We start from the raw sequence: 25723 nt of genomic DNA, 5'->3' as shown, positions 1-25723 counted from the left end.
AAAATAAAGCAAAGTTAAAATATATATGGGTTCCTAAATCCCTTGTGCAAGCAATGCACTCCAAGGAACCACAAAAGCATGAAAAATCAAAAACCATGTGGATCCCTAAGAAGCTCCTTGAAGCACAAAATCCTAAAGAAACATCCAACTTGGCATCCAAAATTGCTATTCCTCCATCCAAATCATCCAAGTCTATTCCTCCATCACCTTCTTCATCTATTTTGGGCCCTTATGTCCCAAAATCCCAAGCTATTCCTCCGTCAAAATCTCAATATCCAAAATACATCTTTCCTCCATCAGTCCATCACCCCTCAAGGTGTGTGCTAATGTCGATCTTGCCAACATTTCTATCCACTCAAGCCCAATTCTTCCAATACCCTATCCATTATCCAATGCATATTTTCCATCCTTCGATCCCTTTGGTTCAATCGCTTACATAAATCCTTGCCTTAGTTTCATCTCATTTTCCATGTCCTCATCCTACCAACGTCTTTGAGCATACTTTCAAAGGTCATGGTCCATTTATTTCAAGGCTACTATCCAAAAAAAAAAAAGATGCTTGAGTCCTTCTTCCATCCCCTATCATGTGTCCATCTTCTATTGAAAAAGTAAAAAAAAAAAAAAAGTGAAAAAGCAAAAGACAAAAGAAAAAAGTAAAGCAAAAATAATTCGTCCACTGGTGAAAACCTAGGAAACAGGCGCCTTGGGCAAGTACCATGATGAAAACCTAGCAAACAGGCATCATGCATAATTTATGAACTTCTTGCACACTACACTTGGGGGCAGGTTTCCTCCTTCATATCCTATTGCCCTTCATTATCCTATCGAACCCATGTCACACTCCTTCATATCCTATTGTCCCTCATGTCCAGTTTCCCTCTTTCCACCTTTGATCTTGACAAGGCTAAGGATCTTCATGAGCATCATGCATCTTGTTTGCAGCTTTTAGTACATCATAGCTTTTGGTCTTTATCCATTTGCTTATTACAACCTTTCATCCATATTCCCTGGCTTATTGTAACTTTCTGCCACTGTCCCTTAGCCAATCCCGACCTTCAATCCATGTCCCTTATCCATTCTTGGTCTTTCTTATCCTATCCATATCTTATCACTATCCATACACTCTTTTTCATTCCTTGATCTTGATCTGACATAAGGACGCAAAATTTAAAAATGGTTTCAAAAACCTCTTGACATGTCCCTCATGCCATGTCACTGCTTTACATTGTCATATCCAATCTCTTGTCCCATCACGCAATAGCCCTTGAAAATTGCATCCGCGTTGTCTCCATAATAAAAGGCCTTTATCTTCCTTCTATCCACCAACATTTCAGCAAGCCTATTTATTCACCTATCATATTCCTTTCCTTGCTAGACACTGGGGGCAAAATTTAAAAAAGTCTTAAAAATTGAAAAAACGTCCTGAAAAAAGTCATAAAAATCCAAAAAGGTCCTGAAAAAAGTCCAAAAAATTGAAAAAAGTCCTGAAAAAAAGTCTTAAAAATTGAAAAATGTCCTGAAAAAATTCAAAAAAATCAAATAGTGTCCTGAGAAGATCCATAAAAATCGAATAATGTCCTGAAAAAAATTCAAAAAAATCAAATAATGTCCTGAGAAAATCCATAAAAATCAAATAATGTCCTAAAAAAATCCATAAAAAATCAAATAATGTCCTGAAATAATCCAAAAAAAATCATATAAAGTCCTGAAAAAAGAATGAACACAAAAAAATTGTAAAATTCCAAAAAAACCAAAAACACGCATTTTTGCAATAAAGTATTCCCTTTATGCATAGACAGATCACTAAGCATTCATCCAAGAACACTTGCAATCAATCCAACATTGTGCTTTAACTGAAATCATGCTTTAACTAGATGAACCTTTTCAATCAACTCAAACACTCAAACTGATCAAATTTGTCTTATCAACCGAACATTGTCTTCAATTCATTTGTCCTTGTTCCTATTATCATGGGTCTTATACAGGGTGTGGTATACTCGAAACCAGACTGTGTCCTGTCTTAGACGGGGTACCGCATTTCCTGAAACTAGACAGCATGATCATCCTATCAGCACGTTCAACTTTTGACAATGCAGATCCAGATGTTTGTTTGATTTGTTGGAATTCGTGAGTCTTATCATTTATTGATTTATCTTCGATCATGTTCCTATGTTACTCGATGATGTCACTGAGTGATTTAGAGTGATCGGGATGGCTCATGGTCTCTTTCTTTTTTGATTGTGATTGTCGTTTGTCTGTGATGTGTCTGTCTTTCGCAAAACAGGGTTGCATTTCAGCTCTGGCCTTCAATGCCACGATGCTACACATCCATTTTGCTACATTAAAATAAAGGTTCTCACCTACAACGTGCATTACTGAAAGCAAGTTTTTCTTCATCTCTAACTGTCTTCTGTCTCATTTTCTTCTTACTAACATTTCTTCCGTCCGGTCGGATAGTTAGTTCGGTCTTGTGCTCCGATCTCCAAACATATATGCTGCATCCTGCATTCATTGGTTAGTACATTTGCATTCCATCACATATTACATCAAGCATTTTATCCATTTCATATTATAAATACATCAAAAATACATAAAAATACATCCATACATGTTCATACAAAGTGCATAAGTCATCCATACATGCAAGAAACATAAGTCATAACATATTGCATCCATCATATCGATGCATATCATATCACATATCATAATAATGTCGGAGTACAAAATCGGACTGTCTGTCCTAAGTATGGCCCGCAGGCTGACAGCAAAATGTCAAACTACATAATGTCCACTGTCTGTCATAAGGAGTACGTGCCTCTGTCATTGGGTGCTCCCTCTATCCTCCTCATCCCCGCAATGTCCCGCAAGCGAGTCAAATTCATGAAATCCAAAACATGGGTTTTCGAGATACATACTGCTGCTCCTACGTCCTCCGGTCATCTGAATGTGTGTACACGTTCTCCAAGGTGATCCGCTGTTGGAATGTTCGCCATCTGTCTGCAAGTGTCCTTGTCCAGAGCAACAAATCCTCCTCTTTAGCTAGTGCAAATGAGCAATTTTCACCCTCTTGGTCTCATTTATAGCTTTTTTTCATTTCATAGATGGACGTGCGTCCTCTCCATCTTATGTTGGTCACGGTCTTGTGCACCTTACATTGCTTGTCCTTCATGCATCCGATCTCCGATTGTCCGTCCGTTCGATCCTATCATTTTTATCGATCAATTGGCCTCTTTTTCGCATGTTTCCGGCCAATTCCTCGAGGGGGCATGCATATGTCATTGTTATTGTCTGGGGCATTTTCATTATTGTTCTTTGAAACAACGCTTAAAATCGCATTGTCTCAAAGAGGGGCAAAATGTAGACACCCAAAAATGGTCAACGCTTGCGAGGTTATACTTTAACAATTGTGCATTGCCTCATTTTAGGTTTTTGCGTCGCATTAACATTTCTCCTATGTCACACACTTGATTTTTATCATTTTTGAACATCGAGTCATTCTTCTACATTCTTCATTCGTCTCGCTCTCAAATTTGGTCTTGTTGACAACACTATCCAATCATGATTTTGATCAATCTTATCCTGTCGCATCAATGTGCGTGCTAATTTGTCATCATTTTGGACATCGTCAATCCTAATTAGGGTTTTGTCCTCCTGTCAATCGTATTATCAATCTTATCAATCGTATCATCAATTTTTGTCATTTTGGACATCGTCAATCCTAATTAGGGTTTTGTCCTCTTTTCAATCTTGTCATCATGCGATCGATTTGTCATCGATCATTGTCATTGTTCGATCTTGTCATTTTGTGATCGATTTGTCATCGATCGTGGGCATTTCCAATCTTGTCATCTTCCAATCTATTTTGTTGTCGATTCTTGTCCTTTTGTCAATCTTGTCATTTTACGACCGATTTGTCATCGATCATTGTGTGTCTCAATTATGTCAATTTGGATCAATTTGTCATTGTTCCTCGTCAATTGGCGCATCTATCAATCAAATCATTTTGTCGCATTGGTCCTTTATCAATTCACAATCATGACATTAATTATCTTCAATCAAGACCTAATTGTCATTTTCGCATTTCTAATTTGTCTTCTAGGGTTTTATGATTTATTCATTTAACCTAATTTGTCATTTCTTCCTTTAGGATTAAATAAATTACTTATTTATCCTAAGTCTTCTCATTACAATTAAATCTTTATTTAATTGGCTAATTATTCATCTTTGTGAATTGATTAATAAATGAAAAATTATTAATTAATTCACTAAATCCTAATTTCTAATTTCTTTCAATTTCTATTTCCTAATTTTCATCAATTTCAATTTTCTAATTTCTCAAATTTCTAATTTCTTTTCCCTCCTATTTCATCTCCTAATTCTATGGGAATGACATTTCAATTTGTCATAAATTTGTCATAATTGACAATCAATCAATTTTGACATAGAATGTGTCATAATTTGTCATCAACTATCAATCAATCAAATTGTGCATGGAAAGTGCATAATTTGTCATAATATGTCATATTGATTTGCAATTTCCATTTGAATTGAATCATGCTAATCTTGTCATTTATCCAATTCTTCTATAAATTGGATAATTTTCTTCAATCAAATCCCTTCGAATCCCTTGGATCCTTCAAATCCTTCATGAAGTCCGAATTTCTATCAAACTACCAAACTTTCGTTTCTAGTACTCTTGAGCTTTTTGCTTTCAATTGTGTGAGCACTTGTAGGTGAGATCCACAAACCCATTGAAGAGGAAAGAACAACAATGGAGCCGCATGGAAGAAGCATATGGTTTGCATGATATTTTCTTTTAAATGCCTTGTTTTTGTGCCTCTATTGAATGTGCTTTGGAATTTAGGTTCATTTCAATGAGTGTTCTTTTGATTATGTTGTCATGTCTTGTGTTTTTGATTGATCTACTTATGTTTTGATGATTCCTAATTTCTACGCTACACATACCAAAGTTCACAAGGAGTAAAGGTAGATTTTATCCTGATTTGTACACGATTCAAAATGTAAACAGCTGTGTGTACAGCTTCTTTCCAATACCTGTCTAGTAGATTTGCCTCATTAAGCATTGTGCGAGCCATTTCTTTGACTATTCTATTTTTTCTCTCAACTACTCCATTTTGTTGAGGTGTACAAGTAGCAGCATATTGTCTCTTAATACCATGTCTTTCACAGTAATCAATGAATTCTTGTGAAGTAAATTCACCACCCTTGTCTGATCTTAAGCATTTTAATTTTAGATCAGATTCTCGTTCAACCATTTTTCTGAAAATCTTAAATCTATCAAATGCTTCGGATTTGTGTTTGAGGAAAGTGACCCATACCATTCTGGTATAGTCATCAACAAAAAGCATAAAATATTTTTCACCATTTATTGACTGTGTCCTTGTAGGACCACATAAGTCTATGTGTACAAGTTGTAATGGTCTAGTAGAAGAATGTTCTTTAGATTTGAAAGACACTTTTGTTTGTTTTCCTTTCAAACACTCTTTACAAACTGAATTGAATGGTTTACTCAAAACAGGCAAACCTCTAACATTCTGATTTTTACTGATTCTAACCAGATTGTCAAAATTTATATGTCCTAGGCATTTATGCCATAACCAATTTTCTTCTATTTGACCCATAAGACAAATGCCTTCATTATTCTCATAACCAGTGGAATCAAGCAAATTGTAGACATTGCCAATTGTTCTCAAACCAGCAGCAACAGTTTTACCAGATTTATTTTTGATAGTACAATCTTGAGAGCTAAAAAATACACTGTAACCACTATCACAAATTTGACTGACACTCAATAAATTGTGCTTTAACCCTTCAACAAAGTACACATCATGAATAGGAGTATCATCATTTAGCAGTAATATACCTTTACCTCGTACATAAGCTCCTGAATTATCCCCAAAGCGTACAAAGCCACCATTAAAGTCTTCAAGATGCAAAAATTTATTTCTATCTCCTGTCATATAGTGTGAACAGCCACTGTCCAACACCCATAAAGATTTCTTATTTGAGAGAAGTGCAGTTTGCACTATCATTGATTGCTCAATACCAGATACAAACTTAGGTTTCCATATTTTATTAGGGCTTGCCTTTGTTTTGCACTGTATAGTAGTATGCCCAAAAGTGTTACACTTATTACACTTTACTGTGTTTGGAAGGTCATATCCTTGATTGTGACCAAACACAGGAGATCTTTGTTGCAGAAATCTGCAAGTATTAACCTTATGACCAAACCTATTGCAATAGAAACAATATCCATGAAAAAAGCCAAACCTAAAAGGTTTTGTTCTGTTATAAGTCTGAAATGATTTTCTAGTTGCAGGCTTACTGTTCTGTCTTGATGACTCAGCTTTATCAAAACCTAAACTAGCCAAATCTTTATGCAACTTTTGCTTGCTCAAGATATCATTTAGATGTATTGTACTTTCATACTGTTCAATTTGTTTTTGAAGTTTTGTGGACTGTTGTTCTAATGTTTCAATTTTCTTTTCTCTTTCTTCAAGAAGGGACTTCAAGTTTGAGATCACTAAATTTGCATCATTCAACTCGACTTGTAGAATCTGATTTGAATTTTCATGTGAAGCTACAAGTTTCTTTAACCTCTTTATTTCTTTTAAAGCACAAAGCAATTCTCCTTCAAGATCAATTTCTCCTTGATCTAAATCTTCAAATTCATTTTTTGTTTTGCTAGTTACATCTTCTAATTCTGCCATAAATAGAGTTTCATCACCTTCACAGGGTGAATCATCTGATTCATTTCCAGAGTCTTTTTTAGTAAAAGGACTCTTCTTTTTCTTGAAGGTATTAAATCTCCTTTTAGGATTCCACATTTTCTTTTTGTAGAATTTTTCTGGTTTTTCCTCTTCACTGTTTTGATCACTTAGAGGACATTGAGCAGCAAAGTGTCCAGCTTTGCCACAATTAAAGCACTTAAAAGGTAATTTGCCCTTATATTTCTTTTTAAGTTTTCTAACAAAAAGGGCTTCTATAGCATCTGAAAGTTCAGATTCACTATCAAGTTCTTCTTTCTTTTCTACTTTAAAAGCTATTTCTTTTGAAGAAGAAGGATTATTACCTATCCTCATCTCATAGGCAGTAAGAATGCTTTGTAGGTTATCAAGTGTCATGGTAGAAAAACTTTTCTTTTCTTCTAAGGTTGAAACCTTAGTTTCAAACTTGGGTAACAAGGTTCTAATCACTTTATTGACAACTTCCTTTTCTTCAACCTCTTCACCAAGACCCTTTCTCGAATTTACTATTTCATCAACTCTAAGAAAATAGCTTGCAACTGTTTCATCTTCTTTCATTCTTAAAGATTCAAACTGATTTTTGAGTGTAAGAATTTTAGACTCCTTAACCTTAGCATCCCCTTGATAAATGGTTTCAAGCTTTTTCCAAATATCATAAGCAGAAGAACAATGCATGACTTTAACAAAAACATCTTTAGTGAGACCACATAAGAGAGCATGCTTAGCTCTGGCATTTAACTCATATTTGGTTTTATCATCAGGATCAGTAGGAATAATGGAAGGAACTGTATATTTTGTGGTCACAATATTCCACACATTAAGATCAACTGAAATGAGATAAGTTTCCATCCTAATCTTCCAGAACACATAATCAGTTCCATCAAAAAGAGGAGCTCTTGAAAGTGAAGCACCTTCCTGAGTTTGAGCCATAAAAAAATTCCAAGTGACCAGGAACAATCCCTAGGATAGACCTATATGAGGGACCCTATGCTCTGATACCACTTGTTGGAAGTGGAAACACTCTGAGAGGGGGGGGGGTGAATCAGAGTGTTACAAATTTTAACAAGAGATACTTTTATGAACTTGACAATTTTAATTCACAAAATGCACAGATGACTGAGACTTAACACCTTAATGTAATACTTTAATGAAGCATGAAATATACAATAGAACGAACTGAAACACTTGATTCAGACTTTTCAAAAAATAAGAAGGGTATTGAATCTTTTACACAAACATGAAACATCTAAATGAGTACTTCAAAGATTGCATTACATAAATTCAGCAAAACAGAGTATGAAATAAAGAGAGCTAAAGATATGACGTATCATAGCATAAACCAGTAAAATAAAATGAGACAAGACAATGCACATAACACCATAGTTTTCATGAGTGGAAAACCCTCCTGGGGTAGAAAAACCACTCGGTAAGATCCCTTATATTATTTCAAAGAGCACCAACTCAGTTCACAAGTTTTAGAAACCACAAGGCCTCAAGGAGCACCAACCCCTCTTCTTATCCAATAAACATTTCAACTCGAGCTACAACCACTGGTGATTTTATGCATGCACTTAAATCTTGCAGTCACAAAACCATCAGTAATTGGAGCGAGAATATTTTACCAGTCTGTACAAATGATTCTTTCTAAAAATTTTGCAACAATATTCTTCAAGGATTTGAATCATAATAACATACTTTTAAATGAATTCAACACTATCAGAGAGAAAAATTCAATCTCTGAACAAAATAGTTTCAAACATTAAGCCTCATGTACTCTGCAACAAAAATAGAGTATTGATTTTCAAAACCCTCGACTATCTAAGATCACTGATAGTCTTTTATACACAGCACTTTCTTCTTCTTTTTTTTCAACACACTCTTTGTGTTTCCCTTTATGCACACTCCACTCTCTGTTTTTCCTCGTCTAAACTGTTCTGAATAAAACTGTTTTATACCCAAACAAAAACACAATGTTCTTCTAGAATAACCCTCGTATAGGGTTACCAAAATCTTACAAGAATTGCAAACTGAAAAACAAATAACTGTTTTAACTGTGCAACGGAAAGGGAAAAACTAAAGATGCTTGATTTCCCGAAACTAAAGATGCTTGATTTCCCAATCATGAAAAACAAAAATAAAGCATGAACAGTTTCCTTATTTCCATTTTGCATAACTGAAAAACTTGATTCGAAAACAAATCTGAATCTTTTAAACATATGATCAAGAATAATACCTGTGAAACGCAACCTTATTGATAACTGAAAACAAACTAACCAGAAAACCATTAAGCTCCCGGTTAAGATCATTTTTGCTTCATTCTTTTTAACTGAACAAACTGATTCGAGCTCCTTAGCTACAGCGGCGGCTGCATCTCTCATGGCGTTAGGGTTTGAGACGGACTCCAAACAAGTTCAAAAATGAAACACAAAACGTCTTCCAAAAACTTTTAACTTGTCGGTCACAAAGAGTATTCTGAGGAATATGCCATTAGTCCGTAGACAGATTAAATCAAAGATGCCATTTAATTAATGCAAAATCAATGTTATTCACTTATCCGTGTCACCAGCATGACTCGAGAGTAAGATGCTTTAAGCATATAACACGTCAGCAAAAACAATATGTCCGTGTCACTAGAGTGGCCCACATGCCTATTAAAATATGAAACTTAACCAACACAACTACCCTTTTTTTTTACTTTCTTGTCATCGAGGACAAAAGTACCAAAGAGCAACATATATATCATCCATTGGTTCCATGTTCTTCGTGAGAAAATTTAAAACTAAATAGGCTCATTTTTACATCAGTCATCAAAGCTTGAGAGCATATAATGTTGCGCTTACACTTTTGCTTTAATAGAAGCGCACCATATGTTTGGGAGGGTACGCACATATATGTGTTCTCTTACAGTAATAACATAGTTTTTTAACAGAAGCTTGGGCTGACTGATAAATAGTTCTTCTGGAGTGTCTTTTAGTTGCCACACAATTCATTTAGTAATCATACTGCTAAGCTTCTGATACAAAGAAAAATGAATTTCAGCTATATTTTTTATCTGTATTTTTTATCAAAGACTATGAGAAAGTTAATCTTAAAAATGAATTCATTTGCAGAGAGATATGGTGCGAGGTGTAGGTTGTTGCACTGAGAGAGAAGTGAAGAGGGGGCCTTGGAGTTTAGACGAGGATAATATACTCATACAACATATAAATAAGTATGGGCCTGGTCATTGGCACAAGTTGGCTGAGCTTGCAGGTAGTTTTCTTTTAACAACTTTTTTTTTAAATATTACACCATGGTTTAATTGAGGATGATTATTGAAAAAAAATTAACTTGTTTTGTTTGGGCTTTTTATGATATGGTATTTGGATTCATGAATTTTATATGATCATTTAACACCTAACAATGTTAGGTGTGTTAGCTGAGAAATAACTATAAAAAAAAATTATTTTTTAATATAAATTTATAAAATATTAAGCAATAATATTATATAGATTAAAAAAATTAAGGGAAGTTTCTAATCTCATTCACACAAGTAGTTTAAAATAAAACTTTAATCTTGTTCATGTTTATATTATAAGATGTATTCTTATCATACAAAATTTCATTTGATATTCTAATATTCTTTATAATATTTTTAAATATTAATATTATTTAAATTTAATGAATAGGTTAGTCATTGAAGATACATTTAACTGAAAAAAGTACTTTTAATTTTAATTTTAAAGTATATTTTACATTAATATCATAAAATTATAAAATTTCTAATTTAAAATGTCTTGTACTATTTTTTAAATATTTTAAAAAACAATAATATATTAAAATTATTTTTTATAATTTTATTTAAAAATGTTATTTTATTTATATAATAAAATAAAGGTTAAGATTATTATTTTAATATTAAATATATATAAATATTAGTGTATTTTTGTTTGGTAAATTTAGTCAGTAAATTAATGACATAACTTGTGTATTCCTAGATTACTAATAAGCACTTTTAATTATGTGTGTGTGTATATATATATTAATGTGAGTGTATGCATTTGTATCTGTATCTGTATATGTATATGTATATGTATATATATATGTATATGTATTTGTATATGTGTGCATATGTATATACACACACATGTATGTATGTATGTATGTATGTATGTATGTGTGTGTATTTTCAATAAATAGTTGCACATAACGCTTGTATTATATCAAAAATGTTTTTTCATATTTATGCAAGACTAGTAAGAAATTATCCATAATGTCCTCATTACAAATGTACTATATACCTGATACTACCTGAAATCCAGCTTTAATATGACCATTGGCACCCAAAAAAAATAAAAATCAAAAAGATCAAAAAATTTAAAAAAAAGGGGAAAAACACATATCCCTACCTGTTATATTTTTTTTTTCGAAGTCCTCTTCCCTAGTTGCATCATCATCCTCTTCATTACTTACAAAGCCCTCTTATCACCAAAAACCTCCACAGCCACCAAACACCAAGTACCTTAAACATATCCAACAATTTCTTCCAGAATAACGCATTCGTTTGACCACCTCTCACATCAGGATGATGATTAAAGCATCCACCAAACTGGGAAGGGGATACTTCACTACTCCTTTCCCTCGTCTACGAACCACATAATAATATTTCGACGAGGGGTTCAAATTTTTTTCATTCCACATTCTCCATTACATCATCCGATTCCCCCAATTAGCAAATTTTTATTAGTTTTCTATATAGGGAGCTCACCATCTCCTTCGATTCCCTAGAATCCAAAAGCACCACCAAAAGAGAAAACATGGTTGTGATGTCAATATTTACCCTATACCTATGCTCAACCTTTAGGAATTCATCTCCAAGAATTCTCTTTACCACGTGTATTACAATCCCATGGTTGGATTTCAACACACATTTCAGCCTCTTCTTTGAAATATAACCTAGGAAAGACACTTGTCTTTTCTTGGAAATTAATGTCACAGGTTTATCCATAGTCGGAAACCTAAAGCTTGAAATGGATAAGACTGAATAGATTTCCCACTAGCTGACTACATAAACAATAGTCCCAAATGTCACATGATTGTTTGAACCCATTCCCAAGATACGCAGGATCGTGATCAACCATAGTACCATCTAACCCATCCACCACCTAGAGTCACAAACACATAATATCGTGGGGCAACTAATTTGCATCTTAACATGAGAGGCACCAAAAAAAAAAAGATCGTTCAATCGTTTTGGCTAGTGGAATGGCCAATATGACATCCTCCTTCCCCACTACAATTGCATCTTTTCATACCTCACTCAATCTTGAAACGGATTCATCTACCTAATACATTAAATTCCATCAATACACCACCTCCCTCAAAAATGCTTTATGGGTACTTGCATTCCATCGTTAATATGTGGGGTATGTGGAAAAATGATTATCATCTCATACCTTCATCACCACCTCTACCCTCAAAGGTATTTGCCACCCTATTCTCCAATGATTTGTCATCCATGCCATCCCCAACTAAATTCTTTGCCAACTCATCTACCGCATGATTACACTTATGATATATGTGACTAGCTTTGAATTCTACAAATTTCTATATTAGAGCTTGAATGGGCCTTAGCCATTTTCCTAATTTCTTATTTGGCATTGCATTTTGTTAAATAACATTAACAATTATTAGTGACCCCCTTTCTAGGTAAATCCATGTAGCATTAATTACTAGTCTACATTTTATTCCCAATAGTTCTACCCAAAATCCTACCATATTATTTGTAGTTTCCCTCGAGAATTTTTTTTTCTCATAAAAGATTCTACCCAAGTGGTCTCATATAACATGCCCTACTCCACTCAGCGCTAAGTTCTCTCTCGAGTCCCTGTCAAAATTAATATTAACCCACCCTTTCTTTCAATTCCTTTCACTTCACAATTTCTCTAGGGTTGAATGGAAGGTCAGTCGTTCGACTCCCATTAATGAGGGATATATATGTATAAGTATATTTATGTATATGTGTATATGTATGTATATTTAGGTATGTGTATATATATTTAGGTATATGTATGCATATATATGTATTTACGTATGTATGTATGTATGTATATGTACATATACATAATGGGTTAAGAGGAAAAATAATTTTTATACAATTAAATAGTTAAAATACTTATTTCTTCTCACCAAGTATCCTTTGTACATATACTATGGTATACAATTTTCATTTCCCCTTATTTTTTCAACCCTATTATTTAAGAATATTTCTTGTAGCTACTTTTGACTCAAAATTACATTAGATTCTTGTCCCATATTTTAAATTCTTACCCTAGAAAACTTAGATGGGCTATTACCAATATGTCATCATGTAAATTTCTTTGATATGAAAGAACTTATTATTCTCAATGTTCAAACCATTGCCACACTTGTTCTAATAAAAAATAGACCCATAATAAATATTTCAATTATAGTATTTATATTAGTCTAAATTATAATGGGAGAGTTAAATTAAATATAATTGTTGATTTTTTTAAGTAAGGTTGTGCCTTTACAAAAAGTTATTGATTAACTACTTTTAGAAAATAATCATAGATTTGTATTTGAATTTACAAGATCTTGTTCTAAATATTATTTTCTTTGTTAACTATATTAGAATTAGAGTTAAAATCTATGACCTTGGATTATCATTCACTAACACAATACAACAACAATGTCGTCTGAAAAAAAAAAGCTTCATAACCCTTGAAAGAATAACATAGTGAATATCATTTCCTCTTATTCCCTATGGAAAGTGATTTGTATGATATTTCAAATATCATTTATAAACTCCACAAATTATCCTATATAAGATTTAAAATCCAAAATGTCTATTCATATCACATTAACCAAATCATCTCTTTTCCCCCAAATGCCTAAGTGATATGTCAAGTCACATTTTGGTTGTTTAAAACAACTAATATGTTTGCACATGACAAGGAATTTCTTTAAACTAATGGCACAAAAGATGCATTTGTACCTTATCAATAAAAACCACAAATTTATTTTGTATTCCTTAAAATTATATTTTATATCTTTTTATATGTATTTGTGTATTCCTTAAAATTATATTTTATATATATCTCTTTATATATATTTGTGTGTTTGTGTGTGTAATTGAAATGCCTACCATTTTTTATTAAGTATTCTATGTACATATTTTCAATGTTACAACTTTGTTATAACATTATGATATCTACTTTATGAATTAAATGAATTTTCAACTCCTACATTTGATTCAAAAGTAATTTCACTACCATCCCATTCATTAAATTTTTAGCATAAAAAATTAGATGAACTACTACAAATAACTCATTCTATAAAATATATTGACATAGAAATACATAAACATCCTAACTTCCAATGTCTTTTCACACCAAGTCTAATACTAAACATCTCTACTAGGGGATATCTCAGTTACAATGTATATTAGTATAAATTATAATGGAATAGTCATTGAGATGCATGTTGATATTTTTAGTTCAGATGGTTACATTAGCAAAAGTTGTCTAATAATAAAGTTTGAAAAACTTTGATAAATTGCATTGAACTTGCATGACCTTGTTGTGAACATTGTTTCCTTTATTAACTATGTTAGAGTTGGGACTCAGAAAGAACCCATATGATCATGATGTTGTAACAAAATACAAGACTATGTAATGTAGAAAAAATATAGATTTATGACCCTAGAAAGACCAAAGTAGTGGATGTCATTTTCTCACATTAACCTATGTAAAGTGATCTTTAGAGGATTTAAAACACAATTTATTAACATGCCACTCTTTTTATCCATACTTTCTTATGTATAATAGTCACCTATGTCACATTAATCAAATCGTCTCCTTTCACAATAATATATACAAGTTTTATGAGTCAAATTTTGGTTATTTAGAAACCCCAATTTGTTTGCACATGCTAAGGTATTTATTTAAAGGTAAAATATTTGTGATGAATGCACATATATAATAAAATAAAAAATGATGAAAGAATAAAAGAATAATAGAAACTAAAATGTTTTGTTTATTTAGCTAAAATGGATATCAACAACTTTTTGTTTTTCTATTTATATTTTAATAAGAAAAATATAAATATAAAATTTAGTAAGAAGTGTATAAAAAGGGAAAAAGAACACGTGTAGTCATGTAGATTTTTCCATTGTCTACCTACAACATGATTTCAATGTCTTAATGCAATATTTTTAATCATTAAAAATAAGATTCTTAATTACTTTTTATACTAAATCAAATTTATATAATATTAGTCATATAATTAAATTATTAATAATCAAACTTAAATATACAAAAAAACATGAGAGCAACTTTTAAATTCATTTATTATTTTTTATGATATGTGATTTAAAAAGATTAAATAAATTAGATAAAATATATATATATATATATAATTTTTTTTAAAACTGAAAATTACTTCGTTAATTGAATTAGATTTGTAATATTAATATAAAATTAGTTTCTCTTAAAAACTACATTTAGACTATAAATAAGGCCTCTAAATATAGTTTGAGAGGCAGTGCATATTATATTTTCCATTCTCTCACTCTCAATGAAGCATACATTAAGATGGAAGCTTATCGTTCATACATGATGCAGGTTTGTTGAGATGTGGGAAGAGTTGCAGGCTGCGGTATATGAACTATTTGCAACCCAATATAAAGCGAGGAAAGTTTTCCTCTTCTGAAGAAGAAAAAATATTATACCACCATGATAGGCTTGGGAACAAGTAATTACTCAATCACTTCTATAATAATCATACAAATCCTCTATTAATTTTTGACATAGACGTTTTGTCTTGGTGTTATGAATGTCTCAATTAATTTTGTGTAAACATCTTGGGAAACTATTAAAATTGATATTTTGTTTAGGTGGTCTGAAATAGCGAAGCATCTGCCACGGCGGACAGACAATGACATAAAAAACCTGTGGAATGCTCGTCTGAAGAGAAGATCAAAAAAATCCATGATACAAAATCCTTCTACCCAGGTATTATCTTTATACTTAGGCTCTCTTGAGAAGGAAGCAAGAATAGGAAGGCTTTTGATGAACCTTGTTGCCAGAGGCACTATTAACCTGGACAACAATAACTTTGTAAGGTCTGCATTCCAAGGCACTGAGATGGTAGCAAGGCCTGTGCTGTCAAATGTTTTGGTTCAAAAACAATATGAACACTTACCACAAGATAATCCTCAGAGTTCCTTTGAATATTGTATCCAAGACAATGATCTGACATTATTTTCAGCAGGCATTAATGCTGAAATTCTTAATCAAATTGGCAAAAATAACTTTCTACCATCAGAACCTGAAGCTGATTCGCTTATGGCTTTAGTATCAAGTTCATCAAATGGCTCTGATGAAGTCGCTTTAGAAATTTCATTTACTCCTGTGGTAAATACTCAACTGGACCATAATTTTTTAAGGCCTGTATTCCAGGGCACTGAGATAACAGCAAGGCCTTTGGTGTCAAATTTTGTGGGTCAAAAACAGGATGAACAATTAACACCAGAGAATGATCAGACTTTCTTTGAAGATTTTATCCAAGGTAATGATCTGACATCATTTTCCACAGGATTTAATGGTGAAATTCTTCATCAAATTGGCAATAATAACTTTCTGCCAACAGAACATGAGTCTGATTCGCTTCTTGCTTTGGTATCAAGCCCATCTAATGGCTATGATGAAGCAACCTCAAACATTTTATCTACTCCTATGGTAAATAGTGACGTCTACGCAGCATCAATTTCACTGGAGGAATGGCTTGATTTATAAGATTTTACAAAATTTTCAAATAGCTAGACGGAAACAATAGAAACTCCAGTATCTGAGGATTTCATGAAAATAGATGATGATAAATGTTATTGGAGACAAATTCTAAACCTAGCCAATAATAGATCTACGAAAGTTGAATATATCATGACACACCACTGATATCTTTCTTACAGATATTATTACTGTGACCATGAACAATAATTCTATTTTTGCTTTACGTATGCAATTCCAGTGGCAAGTATTGTAATTAGCGTGCTGGTATGAGTTGTATAGAACTGAATCTACCTTGATGAATTTTGATATGCACCAAGAAATTGATTTCTTGGTGCATATTATTTATTGGTGGCTTTCTGAAATGTACATAAATAATTTGTTTGAGTATTGTGAATATGACTTCTATTTTAAAATAACAATCATATTGTTTATGTTGGGTTTCTGATCAGTAGAACTCCCTATCTATATATTTGAAGAGCTTCCATGCAACACAAGTCACTGTCAAATGTTAGAAAGGGCAAAAGTTTAGTCTATGGTAAAATTATATAGAACTGTAAAGCAAATACAACGAAGTTAAGTTGTTTTGAAATATGCTCCCATGGAAATGAGTGCATAGCATGTATAGAATGGGTCCATTTAGAGAGCCTGAGAAGCTTTAAAAAATTCTGTTGTACTAACAAATCTGGTATAATGAAAAACAAATTCAAAACATTGAAAAAAAAATACAATTGACAACTCTAAGTTTAATCTACACAACCCTCTATGTGTGCTTTTACAATTCATGTCCACCATCTCGTGCATCCAGTGAAATCGTTACCAGTGATCAGGTCACACTTCAAATGGATTTTATAAAATAAATAATTCACATGTGTTCTGTATATCTTTTTCTTTGTAAAAAGATTAAGAAATCGAAGAAATGTGCATTGCATGGTCTTTGATGTAAAGAAGCTATTGATTAATTGTTGAAAGAAAAAGTTTAGATAGTTTGTATTTCAAGTAGAATAGTATCACAAACTTGTTTTGATCAGCTTAAATATGGTATACTATAATCTAATTCTCATCTTCTATTTTAGACTTCACAATGAGCCTTTGCAATGCTTAAATGATAGTGTAAAATAAGTATTTCTCTATCTCAGATACTAGCCTCAATCCGATAATTTGATAGGCATGTTTGGCTATTAGCTATTAGTGCCTGCACATGTTTTAGAGTAATTTGTTTTCAAAGAAGGATAGAAATAAATGCAATATGGTTATAAATTAACAAAATTTATAAAATCTAGAGATGTGTTTTTTTATTCCAAACAAGATTTAGAAACATATCATGTATTTCAGTTCTATTGATTTTACACTCGCTCAAAGTCCAAACTTAAAGATTTTTTTTTTCTAAAACACAAAGAAAGATCATACACATTAGAAATCATATCTACTTAAACATATTATTTTAATCAAAATTGAATCTACATACATTAAACAATTATTAATCATTTTATATTTCCATTTCATATTAAAGCAAACATTTTAATTTATCAAATGATCGACCAAGGAAACAAACATCCACGTTTACTTTTAAAAAAAAATAAATTGCTCATGTATTAAGGATTGACGACCTTGAATATTGTTTGGTATTATTTAATAATATTATTTATTGCAATAATTATAAAATTATTGTTATAGGAGAGAAAATATAGCTAAAGTTATTAATATCAAATATTTGTAGAAGAAAGAGTGGAAAAAATGGAAGTCAACACATGAATGACTATTACAAAAATTATAGTATTCAATATAGTATGTCTTAATTCGTCTTATAAGACTATCGTTTTTCTTTTATGATGTACGATACTTTTGAACAATGTATTGTTAAAATCTCTTCCAATCTATGTTATGAAGTTATGTATATTATTTTTGTGAACCTTACAAGTTCATTGTTGAAATCTTTTGGATAGCTATATAATCTACATGCCATATATATTATAAGGTAATGTTTTTTTTTTTTCATTTTTGATATTGTGCCTTTCCTCATAGTTGTTGACCTATTATTATAGTTTCTTTTTATTACTAATATTCAAAACATCTATTAGTCTTAATAGTATCATTTTGAACTGTTAAATATTGAATTGAAGATTATTTGTTTAAGATTACATATAGATATCCACTGTGGTTATTTCAAGAGACATAACCTCTATATTTTAGAGATTATATGGAGCATCTAGCATACTATAGGTGGTCCAGTGGTGTCAATGGTCTTGGTAAAATTTTATTTGAATAGTATTATTTTTCTTAATATTGTATGGGGTACCTTTTTAGTATTTTACTTAATCAACTTATAAAAGTTGATATAACTCTCAAGGATTGAAAATAGAGGTAGCTTGATGTATTTGTGATCAGATTGAGAATATTATAGCTAGGAGTGGTATCTCAAATTATTATTCATGGCTAGAAAATAACAGTTTTTATAAGAATAAAATTAAATTTTTTGAAGGGTGAAAACTCTTTTACATAAGCAAGTATAGATAGAGATTTGAAACCCAACAAAAAATACACAAAAAATTATTAAATAATAATATAGAATGTTTTGTTAAAACTACTCTACAAAGCGTTATTCAAGACTAATCCTCTTTCTATCTTTTCCTAAGATTTTATATAAATATGGATTTTGTTTCTAAAATGGATTGTTTACTTGATCTTAAAGTTAGAATATTCCTATTCTACATAGATAATATTTCTTATTATGGTTTCATTTATTACTTATATTTGTATTGAGTAGCATATTCCCTAAGTCTTAACTCATTGGATTGCATGCTTATTCTTAGGCCAATTTAAATTGATTCTCCAAGAAAATTTCTCTTAGTTGCACGATAAATTGGTTCACCATTTGTAATTTTATTCATATGGATTATTCATGGTTGCTAATACATATTTTTATTGTTTGCATCATTTTTAATTTCTCAAATTCCCTATTCTAAAATTTTATTTAAATATTTTTGTTTATCTTACATAATATCTAATTGGGGATTGTTTTAAATATTTATTTGATATCATTTGTTGATTTTATTTTTTATACTATGCATGCATCTATTTTTCTATGTATTAGGTATCCTGATGGTATCTGAAGCTTTGCATATCAATTTTTTAAGTTTGCATGTTCTATAAAACCTCTATCTATGGTTATTTTCTATCCATCGTTGAGAGTTTGTAAGGTTTTATTATAAATGTTGTCAAAAAGCTTTTACTTGTCTAGTGTCGTAAATTGTATAACTATAATTTTACAATAACTTTGAATCCACTTGAGTAGATGTGCCTAATGAATTCCTAAATATGCTAGGTTTTAGGACTATTTTTGTAAACTTGGTTCATTCCCACATTCAAAATCTTTTTCATCATTATTTTTTCTTGAATTAGGGTTTTTGGCACCCCTATCTAAAAAAAAGTCAAAATTTGAAGAATGAATGTCAACTATGAAAATAGATGGAATTTCACTAGTTCAATTAAACTTTATCAAAATAAATTCCAAAAAGATGTAAGATTCATATAAATACAACTCCCTCTCTCATTTTAAAATCTTCGTCTTCTCAATGCGTTCACAACGATATTGAATCAAGCACTTTAATTATAAATCTATATTTGAGGTGAAAAGGATTCAACCATATAATTTTTTTACAATCATGATAAAATACATTGCATTTCTCCATGATGAAATGATGCACCAAGATGTTTTAGGACTCTATTATATCAGCATCAATTCTAGTGTGATATTGTACACCAAGGGTGTCATACTTCAGGTAACATTTGTCAGTTCATTATTTGCATTGCTATTTAGCATTTTTCCTCCCTAGGAGACACACTATTTTTCATCATCATACTTGTTGTGGGTGTGGGATACCAACATAGGATTTGACTTAGGTAGGTACCTATACAACACAACCATTCTTCCACATTTTTCATGTGTTCTTGTTTGGATGTGATAGAAAAAAGTGGTACAGGAGCATACAGTAGATTGTTATAGATTGTAATAGATATAAAATAGGTAAAAAAACCTAGAATAATTGATTTGGGTGCCCATATCCTACTATTGAAAGTTGAAATTATGGGAGACAATAATTGAGAGCCTCCTAACTACATTCTTCCTCACCTTTGTAAGTTTCAAACACCTTTAGACTAAGGCATCTTGTTGGCATTTGATCATTTGGAATAAATCGATGATGTGTGTTTGCTTGACGCAACCGGTATATGTATGTTGTGCATAGAGATTATATTTATGTATGACGACTATTTTGTATATTGTCATTGATGCCAACTATTTTTTTTAAAGTCATCTAAGTCCTATAGTTCAACCGGGTAGACTTAACCGGTCAAGCAGAGATAGTTTTACCAGAACCAGTAATTAGGACTTCAATTGGTAAATGACAGACGATGTTACATTCTGACAACCGGTAAATGACAGACAATGTTACATTACGACAACCGGTACATGAAAATCTTGAATATTATCAGATGAAGATATGTTAGTGACCCCACATGCTAAATCGATCAGGTGAACAAGATTTCTTTGACAAAATAGATTATGTGGATGGACACTTAACTGGTAGTGATGAAAATCACACGAATCAGTAAAAAGGCACAGAATTGGATTTGTTATGTGGGTGGCCGACATAACTAAAGCGTACAATGCAAGATTATCTAGATGTATTTAACCTAGGGAATTGTAATAAGGTTCTAGCTGACCTTATGATAATTTTAATTGTGTGATGAGGTATGAAAGGATATATATACATGAGCTTGATAGTGTGATATGTTACGAGCGAATTTTTTATTTCTGATAGTGCAAATATCAAAGGAGTTGAGAGATTAAGTCTTTGCGGATCTTATAAGACACAGAAGGTGTTATACTGAGATCATTTGTACTTGTTGTCTTCCTAACAATTGCAGCCAAAAAATCCTCTCACAAGGTCACTCCTAACAGGGTGTAATAAGATCCTAACAGTTCTGATCATTAAATCCTCTAACCAGGTGACACATACCGGTAGTGATGAAAATCACTCAGATCGATAAAATGACACATAATTGGATTCGTTATGTTGGTGGCTGACATAACTAAAGCATAGAATGCAAGGTTTTCTAGATACATTGAACCTAGGGAATTGTAATAAGGTTCTAGCCAATCTTATGATAATTTTAATTGTGTGATGAGGTATGAAAGGATATATATATACATGAGCTTGATAGTGTGATATGTTATGAGAAAATTTAGTATTTTTGATAGTGCAAAGATCAGAGGAGTTGAGAGATGAACTCTTTGTGATTTTGTAATATTCTGAAGTGAATCTTATTAGAAACATAAGGTATTATACTAAGATCATTTGTACTTGTTGTCTTCCTAACAGTTGCAACAAGAAAATCCTCTTACAAAGTCACTCCTAACAAGGTGTAGGCAGATCCTAACAGTTCTGATCATTAAATCCTCTAACAAGGTGACACATTAACTTTTGTTTACAAATCCCAATTACTTGGGTAGCTTCTAACAGGGTCTGTCCTATTAGGGTTGGTCCTCACAGGCCTTTTGTAAATCTCTTAACTGGGCTTAGACACTTCTAATAGGGTGTGCCCCTAACCAGGTGTTATAGACCTTAATCGATCAGATCTCTATACTACAGATAGTGGATCTTATGGTTATTGACTCCCACCATGGTTTTTCCCATTTGGGTTTCCCATGTATAAACTCTTGTGTCATGTGGTTTATACTTTATGTGGTGATTGCATTATTGGTGTTATTTCTTGCATGTCTATTAAGTTTTAAGTTGGTGAAATTGATATTCAGTTTTGTATTATTTTTACTATCATGGATTCACTCCCCCCCTCTCAGTGCCTTATAAGTTCATCACATCCAACACTCATATTTAACACTTTCTACTTTAGTTTTTAGATCTAGGTTCGTCTTTGTATCTCTCTTTAAAATATAGCTTACTATGTCTACTATTCTTTCTATAATCTATTGTTATTGTCGAAATGTATCATTTTGCAATCATTAACAGTAGATCTCATACACACACTTCAATATATGAACTCCACTGCAAAACAAGAATAAAATCTTAGAAATTAACTCTCCTGTTAGATCCATAGCTGAAGCTATTCATGTTCCAATGCTACGCAACAAAAAATTGAAATCTTAGTTTGCATTTATAGGAATAAGATTTAATTTACAAACATATCATTTTGGTGAATTTGACGTGTCATGCATTTTTCATATTTTCTAAAGCTAAAGTACAAACTTACTTTCCATTTCAAATGAATTCATTTATAAAATTTGTGTCTTATGTACTTCTACTTAATTAATTAGTTAATTAATGACATGATTGTTATTTCATAACACATAATTAATTGTATTATTATTCTTTCATATTATATTTCCTATAAATCTCGTGTAGTAAACAAAAAAATTAGAAGAAAAAAATACTTTCTTATTTTCGCTTCCCATTATTTTATTGAAGCACATTTGTGTTGTGGAAGCTCATACTTGTTTATACGTTTTGTGTCCTTCTATTTTGGATCTGAAGGTCTTGTTAGAATAATTCATTGATTCACGAATTCTTATGCTTTACTTAATGTTGGTGTTGAGCCTGAGTTGCACATTGACTCACACTCACTAAGAAATTCAAGAGAGAAATTATCCCTTTATCGAAAATAAATTATTTCTATTATACTATAAACAAATTATCATCATCATTACCATGATGAGGATGGCCCTACAATTCCAACTTGTCCAATGAGCAATTGAAGAAGCTAGATAAGGAATTAGAAGGCTTTCAACAATTTGTAAGTATGGAGCACTTTTCTTGGGATGTTTTTTCTTTGATTGAGAATCTTAGGAGATTGTTACAAGGTGACTAGCATTATGTGGATATTCTACATAGCATATCACACATAGATGACAGAAAAACTATGATAATACTATGATAATAACTATTTATATATTTCTTAGATATATGGCTCGTTGAAACCAAATGCCGATGCAAGTATTGATACCCACAATGATAACTCTTATCCCTATATTCATTTCTTATATCATTTCTATTTCTACAAAAAAGGGTAATGTTATCCATGCTAGTTTTGGCCCTAATCCTATTAACCAAATACCTATGTTCCACCCTCCTCCACTCTCCCTTTTGGTTCTCAAAACACCTACCAACCTTCATATTCCAACTTTTGACAAATAATTTCACCTAATGATTATATCATTAACCAATAATTACAAAATGTTTCTTCAGTACAACAATAAGTAGCCAACATAAGACAAACTAGGTCCCAATAAACTCTTTGATCATATTGCACACCTATCCAACTTTCATAAAGTATACTAAAGAATTCTACACAACAACACATTGAGGTACCATATTTTGATAAATACAATGAAAAATATGCTTCTAACACTCATATGTTGATAGTTACTAATTTATGCAACAATTTTATTCTTGAAGATTTTCTTATTGAAAAATGTTTCCCTAGATAATTTAAATAAATGGTTTTGGTTTGGTTTTTTTTCTTACCTATTAATTCAATTCACTCTTTTTCACAAGTTCTTAATCAGTTTTTAAATCATTTTCAAGGTAATATTGGACCTGAAGTAACATGGCTAGAATTTGTGTATTGTAAACAAGGTGTTAAAGAAGGTGACTAGTTTTACTAGTAGATATCAAACCTTGTATTCATAATTTTTTAATTTTCTTATTGATGTTTATGTTTAAAGAGTTTTTTATTGGTCATTTGCAACACAAATTTATACACTTGTGCGCAACACTCCATGGTTACCAACTTTCAATTGGTTAATATGACTTCTCTTCATTTATTACTCTAGTTAACCAATCTAATGAGGATCCTCAAACTTCCTAAGAATTTACAAAAACAAAAACTCCACTAAGATAAACTATCATTCCTTTAATATCATTGAAATTCATTCTTTTTTGATGTAATACTTCTTATTACAATTTTCACTATTCATACAAACCAAACAATTGACACTTTACATAGCCATTTAACCCCTTATGCTTCAATTTCTAAACAATAATTTCATTAGAAATACCCCCATCCATCTTTTAGAAACATCCAAACCATTACCTCAATATTTTGACCTAAAGACCATTTGTCAACATCATCATACTTCCAGACATAATAATGAGTCTTATATAATATAGGTATCTAGTGTGAATGATAAGGGAATAAATATATAGCACCTCCTATTCAAAAATTACAAATATTTAGAAATCCTTTTCCTTTTCATTTCACAAATTTTATAGATACAAATTCTTATTACATATACAATTATTTCCAAACCATTGAAGAAGAACAATTAGTTAATGTTATATAGACTTACCCTAAACAAGAGAAACTCATGGAAAAGCTCAAACCTAGTATCACCTTCACCTAATGTGATAAATTAACGCATTCACCTAGTGGATCGAACTCATGAAAAACCCACACATGGGGTGCCCATTGATCTAGTATGTATGGTGAATGTGGCTATAGAAGAATTGATTTACACATATAAATTGTATCAAGAAACTTATGATAAATTTGAAGTCTTAATTAAGGTTCTTGATGGTTTTATTTTCCCACTATTGGCTCCATAACAATTCAAGTTAAATTTTGTCCCAAACGCTTAGATGCGCCATTTACCATAAACCCTACCTTGAACTAATTTTATGTCAAATTTGGTCAAGTTCAGCTCACCTCCATTAAACTAATCCCTTTCGTATAAGAGTTTAAAATTATCAATTCAAGGACAAATGCAAACTATATTGCATAGTGGATTCTATCCCTTCTCTAGATATATAAACTTTGCAATTGACTACTTTTGGCCTCAATTGCCTCAACCTATTTTACCTCATGAAGACCCCTTGTTCCTTTTTTGTACCAAAAGATCAAAGCTATGAGATTACCTAAGTTATCCTTATGTAGCTCCTTAGGTCCCCCTCTAACTACTACCCCTAAGGATCTTACAATGTCTATAGATATAGAAATAACTCTTACTACCTATGGGTAGTTAGTGAACCATGTCCTATACCAAGAATATTTTCCCTTTCTATTGTATCTAATTTGTATGATTTCATTCCAGATCTACATCCTATAAAGGACCAAAAGGAAAATGACTAACACAAGATGGACGTCCTCTTA

General features: G+C 31.7%; 1 protein-coding gene across 1 annotated transcript; it reads left to right on the top strand.

Moving 5' to 3' along the window:
* Nucleotides 1–9883: 9883 nt before the first annotated feature.
* On the top strand, nucleotides 9884–16564 carry LOC131857005 (transcription factor MYB72-like). Its single transcript, XM_059208985.1, has 3 exons — nucleotides 9884–10019; nucleotides 15392–15521; nucleotides 15664–16564. The coding sequence occupies exons 1-3, from the start codon at nucleotides 9884–9886 to the stop codon at nucleotides 16562–16564; spliced, it is 1167 nt and encodes a 388-aa protein (XP_059064968.1).
* Nucleotides 16565–25723: the final 9159 nt, after the last annotated feature.

This window comes from Cryptomeria japonica, chromosome 7 (assembly GCF_030272615.1).
Source record: "Cryptomeria japonica chromosome 7, Sugi_1.0, whole genome shotgun sequence".
NCBI classification, from domain to species: domain Eukaryota; kingdom Viridiplantae; phylum Streptophyta; class Pinopsida; order Cupressales; family Cupressaceae; genus Cryptomeria; species Cryptomeria japonica.
This window is presented reverse-complemented; position numbering and strand designations above follow the sequence as displayed.

Bases quoted from the DNA above. Each gene is read 5' to 3' on its own strand.
- LOC131857005 (XM_059208985.1), top strand. From the start codon at position 9,884: ATGGTGCGAGGTGTAGGTTGTTGCACTGAGAGAGAAGTGAAGAGGGGG. The intron at 10,020-15,391 runs GTAGTTTTCTTT...TACATGATGCAG, and splicing joins CAAGTTGGCTGAGCTTGCAG to GTTTGTTGAGATGTGGGAAG. The intron at 15,522-15,663 runs GTAATTACTCAA...TATTTTGTTTAG, and splicing joins CATGATAGGCTTGGGAACAA to GTGGTCTGAAATAGCGAAGC.